At 40.4% G+C, this 6,000-nt stretch overlaps 1 protein-coding gene across 1 annotated transcript in view; it reads right to left on the bottom strand.

Moving 5' to 3' along the window:
• The window catches only part of lrrfip1a (leucine rich repeat (in FLII) interacting protein 1a), a 61,012-nt gene that overhangs the window by 22,291 nt on the left and 32,721 nt on the right, over window positions 1-6,000 (bottom strand). Inside the window, 8 exon segments of the mRNA XM_078263088.1 lie at window positions 101-157; window positions 283-324; window positions 411-464; window positions 1,371-1,406; window positions 1,655-1,705; window positions 3,080-3,121; window positions 4,180-4,251; window positions 4,374-4,391. Of these exon segments, the coding sequence (XP_078119214.1) occupies window positions 101-157; window positions 283-324; window positions 411-464; window positions 1,371-1,406; window positions 1,655-1,705; window positions 3,080-3,121; window positions 4,180-4,251; window positions 4,374-4,391 (372 nt within the window).

Genomic DNA, 6,000 nt, shown 5'->3' with positions numbered 1-6,000 from the left:
CCCTCAACACAATGCAGTTGTATCTGGTTCATCCAAGTGAAAGTTATATAATGTTTTGGACAGCTACAGTACAAGGTTGAGAGGGGGCAACAACACGCACCGTTAGGTCTAGCCTGGAGGAGCGAGACACTCTGCTTTCATCACTGAGTCTGGAGCTCTGACAGCATGAGAAAAAGAGGAGGCTCATGAGTGACAGGTTGTCTAGACATTTGCCAGCGTTCATTCCACAACAGACCAAATGCAAACGTCTGTGCAGTCAGTTCACAGCACACAGCTACTAACCCTGCTGGATATTACACTGTAATCATCCTCACAGCCGTTCCTCTGTGAATAAAGAACACAAGTGAGAAACACGGGAGGCCATTTCTGTGTGGGCCACTCGTGCATTTACAGGTTGAGCTTTTACATACATCTTTGTGCTTATGTTTCTTCTTTTTCTTTGACTTCTTATGTGACGAGGAGTCCTTAGAGTGAGAGAAAGAGTGGGAGAACAGTGAAGGGTGAAAGCACGCTATCTGGACAATTCTTTGCTCACCTCTCTACAGTAACAACATTATCATTACTGTTACTGTTAATAGAAAAAAAACCAAGCAACACACTGACCAGACTGGTAAAGAGCATACAAAAAGGCCACAATGTATTAACATGAATTTAACGATTTCGCTAATAAACTGACGTAGTCAAATATCCTGGATCTCGTACCGCCATGAGAATGACTAGTATGAAGAATTTTTTCCACATTACATAGCACAGAAGAAATGGCACTTAACATTTGGAAACATAACAGAGCCTAAAATAGTGTGGGCTGTGTTTTGGTTGGAGCATGAAAGCTCTATAACACACAGTGTTCTTTTTGTAAAAAATTAAACCTAACCGACTCCAAGACAGTCAATGTTCCTTCCACAACCGCAAAAACAAGTACACGACCGAACATAATAACTTGATAGGATCACACGAAACAACTCAAGTTAGTCCACATTCATGTATTGATTCCTACATAGTGCCACAGTACACAAGTTCACCAAATGTATCATAAATGTTCCTCTGTATTTACAAACTATACAATTATAAGACTGACACACTTTCACACATGCATTCTATGAACAGAATATAAAACTCAATTAAGAAACATTAAGCACACAAACATGCTTTCTATTATAAAGAGATATGCATATGATTCTGATTCCTTCTATGGAAACCCCATGTCTACAGTCATTTCATCACAAGGATAAGACTTAGTAGATTTACTCGATGCTTTGAGCTCTCTGAACCAGCTGTTAGTCAAACGACGTCTCATTCACACAACACACGTTCAGGTAGCGGGGTTAAAAACTCATCCACAGGGCATCTGCCAAGAATACAACCCTTACCCCTCCACCATAAGCCCCAACGGCATCAAGATCCGACTGTGCAAAAGACACAACATCATCATTAACATCATCATCATCATCAACAAGTGCCACCACACTGACAGCACCTTGTTAGGTTACAGTAGACAGACACACTGCCTCCACATAACCAAAGGTTCAAGAGGACAGGTCCATCTTGGTGAATCAAAAAGCAACAAGGTATTTGATAATAATTTAAAAGGAAAACACAGGTTTAAAGAAAGCCTTTGGATATTGAATGCATGTGTCGTTTGAGTGATACTGACCCGGACGCTGCCCCGGCTTCCCACTGACATCCGCTCATCGTCATCTGAGAGCTGTGTGAGAAGGTGGACAGGTGGAAATGGATGGTTAGGGTTTGGAAAATGGTCAGTGTGTGTGTGTGTGTGTGTGTGTGTGTGTGTGTGTGTGTGTGTGTGTGTGTGTGATTTAAACGTCAACAAGGAGAGTGAACAGTCAGTAGATCGTGACAGGACATGTCCTGCTGCAACCACACGTGGTTCAATCAACAGCGTTTCCTTCTGACAACGATAAAGATCTGATATGTGTTTAAGGTGGCCTTTGTTTTTTATTGAGCTGAGAAAAAAAACAAAAAAGCCATTTACAGAAATTCTCTTGTGGAAAACCAAAGTAGAAAAGTAAATAAAAAAAAAAAACAATGGCAAAGAAAACATGAAACATCACATCTCAAAATGACTGATTCACTTCAAGGCTTTATGATACAGCAGATATGGTACACACAGTCTGTTAGCGTAGCTAGCTAAGGATAGTAGCTACTAAAGGACAGATACAAAAATATGAATTCATTATTTAAAGGTTAAGGGTGGAATTGCCTGTACCGTATAGAATAATGGGCCTGTCCTGTACATAGAAAAAAACAGATGACTATTCTGGATTTACTTTTACTCAGCATAGGTTCTCTTTTTAACTCAAATACTGCTGTAATTCCAATCACTTCTACTTGCCTTTTTTTTTTTTTTTTTTTAAATCAATGTCAATGAAACTGAACACTTGCAGCTAAACTTTAACATTAAAACCTTTGAACAGAAAAACGTCACACATCCATTTTATGAGACAGGTGCGTAGGAGAGGGACGAGTAATATATGGCTAATGGTTAATATAAGTATTGCTCTTTAACATATGTATATACAGAGATGAAGTGTTTGCCTTTTGGATTTCTGTGAGGCTTTCTTGTTGTATTATGTAGTTTTCCATTTATGTATTGATGCAAATGTAACCTGCAGTATTTGGGAATATATCTAGCTCCATGTACTGTATAATAAATTGATGTTTGGACAGGCCTGTGAATGCCTTATTGCATGTGGAGAATGTGATTGGTGCGTTCTCATTTGCCTGATGAAGGTCTATTACCGAAGCGTTGCTAATAAAGGTTTCTATGCAAGTTAGACAGAGTGAGGAATTTTGTTTGCAACATTAAAAACTTTGCACTTATGGAATTGGTGTTGTGGAAATGTACATAACGGAATTTTTGACGATGGACAAAGTGTTGAGCAGTGTTGCCATGGCTCTATGGACCTGAGGCCAACACCACATAATGGCCTGCTCCCTGTGGTCTCCCAAACAGACATTTTCATGTATTTCATGTAACATTTAACATTTTACGAGTGGTAGAGGACAAGATTGCAGAGGAAAGGCATGAGGAGATGGAAACAGCGGGAGAGCTACAAACCGTTTGTATCCGTGAAGAACGTGAGTATCTCTCACTGTCCTCCTGGATGAGGGAGGGCGAGGGGAGGGGTGCAGATGGAGAAGAGAGGAGGTGAAGGGTGAAGAAGACCGGAGAGAGATGTCAAAGATCAACGAGACAGATGGATGAGGGAGCTACAAAATGACTTCAGTCTTCACTGTGGTGTCCACTCCAAGAACAAACTGCATGTTATCCTTCCAGCCAAAACGATTGTTTTAAACTCATTCAAAATAGGTTTTCATTTTAGGATCATGACATTTGTGGTAAACTGCGATTATGTGGGCCAGGACAGTCATACATTCATCGGGGTGATATGATAATATTTGGTAGCAATGAAGACATGTAGACAAAATTGGACACCACAATGTAAGCAAACAAGAGGATACATCGGCTGCTTTTTTGGTTCATTTCAACACATTTGTACAATGCCTGCATTAAACAAATCCAGATCATGTTTTACTTGATAGAGAAGTGCACACTTGTTTACAGAATCAGGCGTGCACGTTCTTCAAACCATCACTCTGAGCCAGTAATCCAGCCAACTAACTACTGAAGTGAGACACCCATGTTGCACAAACACTGTCACCTCAAACTGCAACATACAGTCGTGTGATTTACTTAAAATGAATTACTTTAGTAAACAAAAAAACCCACCACAGTTAGTCAAGTTGCAAGTCACACACACACACTATAAGTGTCCTCATGCTGTGTTTCAAACTCCTGATGGTCCGGGACAATTCAAACTAAGTGACTAAAGTGGTCAAATCAACACAGTAAATCCCATGCAGTCTCACACCAATGGGGGCAGATGGTCAGGCTGACTCACAGCCAAACGGGCACCCTGCTCCTTTGAATAAGTGGATTATCATTAATGGCCAAGCTTTGATTCTTTGTAAGCTGTTATTTTGTAAAAAGGCTTAATGGGAATAATCTGGAATTCAAAGGCAAACTCGGCACGCTGCAAAAGCTTCCAACAGAAAAAAAGCTTCAAAATATGTACAGGGGCAGAGACACGCATGCGTATTATTTAGTATAAGGGAGGTATATTTTTAGTGTTAGTCATCACAGCACAGAAACTGTACCATCCATTGTTCAATATCTCCCCATTTGCTGTCCGCTCGGTCATCTATTTTGGTGTTCAAGCCATAATATTTCTAAGAAGAGACAGGAAATGAGGGCAAGAAAAAAACAGTTCAGAAAACAGAACATAGAACAGAACAAAAGCATGCTTATATCAAATGATGTCCGAGGTGGAAATGAGCAAGAGGAGGCCTACCTTCTGCACCTGAAAGATCTACACACCGATGAGATGTAGGGGAGACAGATTGGAGGATAGCAAACATGAGAGAGGGAGAAAACAAATAATAAGTAAGAAGTGATAAAGACCTTAAAGAAGGAAGAGTCAAGCAGCAGTACCTCACAGATAAAGACATGAGGCAGGTTTCTGCTAATGAGGGGTGCTCAGGAATGTGAAGTAGCCTGCTGCACATCAGGACCGATAGTAACTGACTCAAGAACACACAGAGTTCACTGGAGATTGGCTGAGGTCCTATGAGACTGGGTTACCAGGCATTTTCCCATGGTTCCTTTAGGGTGGTATCAGTGGCAGAAAGCTGTGCCAGGAAACACCCAACAAAAAAGGAGCCTGCTAAGCTGTGATCACATTCAAATAAAGTGATGATTAACCACCAGAACCTAAATAATCTTATTATGTTGTCCATTATTGTTGTCGTCCAAGTAATGGCTCGACATTTTGGGAAATACACTTGTGAAAATTGATACCACTCTTATGTCTGTGAATTATGAAGCTACAGCCAGCAGCCAGTTAGCTTAGCAAAAACAAACAGCCTGGCTCGGTCCAAACGTAACCAAATCAGCCTTCTAGCACCTCATAAGCTCACTGGGTCAAGAAAAGCTTCACATTTTTAAGTCTTACTACAGGTGCCCATATGGACAATATCTTTTAATTATTATGATAGGGGGCAAAATCCACAGTCCTCCAGTATAGGCAGGAGGAATAATTATAGTAGGCAAAAAACAAAACACGTTAAAATGTTCATAAGGGCACTTCACAGTTGTTTTAAGATTGACTAGAAAAATTGTGAAGCTATCCTCTAACATGTTGTATTTTGTTTATTTAATCGCTACAAAAACCAAAGTGTAATAATTGCATGTTGTGGTTTTACGGGGGCGTAATGTGCCAAACTATTTCTTGACAGTCAGTCCTACCTGAAAAAGAACTTTAGATAAATAATCTAGGAATAAACGATTCCTTTAAAAAAAAAAAATGATTAAAGTGCAGCCACAATTTAGTAAATAAAGACGTTTTAAATGGAACAGTAACAGTATGAAACTGTAGTGCAACAGCAACTCAAAAACTAAACATTCAAAAATAATTACCATTACAGTCTAAAACAGAAGCCTGCACGCCTTGTAGCTTACATTAAATCGTATACTTTGGGGAGGGCAGTTTCGGAGATATATTTGTGATCTGGCAAACTGTACCATGGCTCCAAATGCGGCAAAATCCCACGTTTTCAACAAACGACAGTGGTTGGTCTTCCTGAATAATGAATTTGTCTTTGTTTGTTGGTTATCATTGTCGCTTTTGGGCGGTCTTTGTAGAATTTATCCCATGGCTGGAATGCGGTTTCCAAAGTTTTCCGCTGCAGTTCGTCCTCCTTTGTATTCCCCTTTGCCGTGCCTGGACTCACCGTTTTACTGGTGGGACGTTCCAGTGTAAAATATTGCCAAATTGCTAACATTTTGCCAGGTCTGCCTCAGCTAGCCTAGCATCTGCCCAATCGGCAACGCACATGTGCAAGAAACGAGATGGCTCACTCGTTGGCTACTTTCATCATGGAATTAGGACGCTGGGTTCCTTTTTTCCCCAGAGCTGATGA

The sequence above is a fragment of the Sander vitreus genome, chromosome 11 (genome assembly GCF_031162955.1).
Source record: "Sander vitreus isolate 19-12246 chromosome 11, sanVit1, whole genome shotgun sequence".
NCBI classification, from domain to species: Eukaryota; Metazoa; Chordata; class Actinopteri; order Perciformes; family Percidae; genus Sander; species Sander vitreus.
This window is presented reverse-complemented; position numbering and strand designations above follow the sequence as displayed.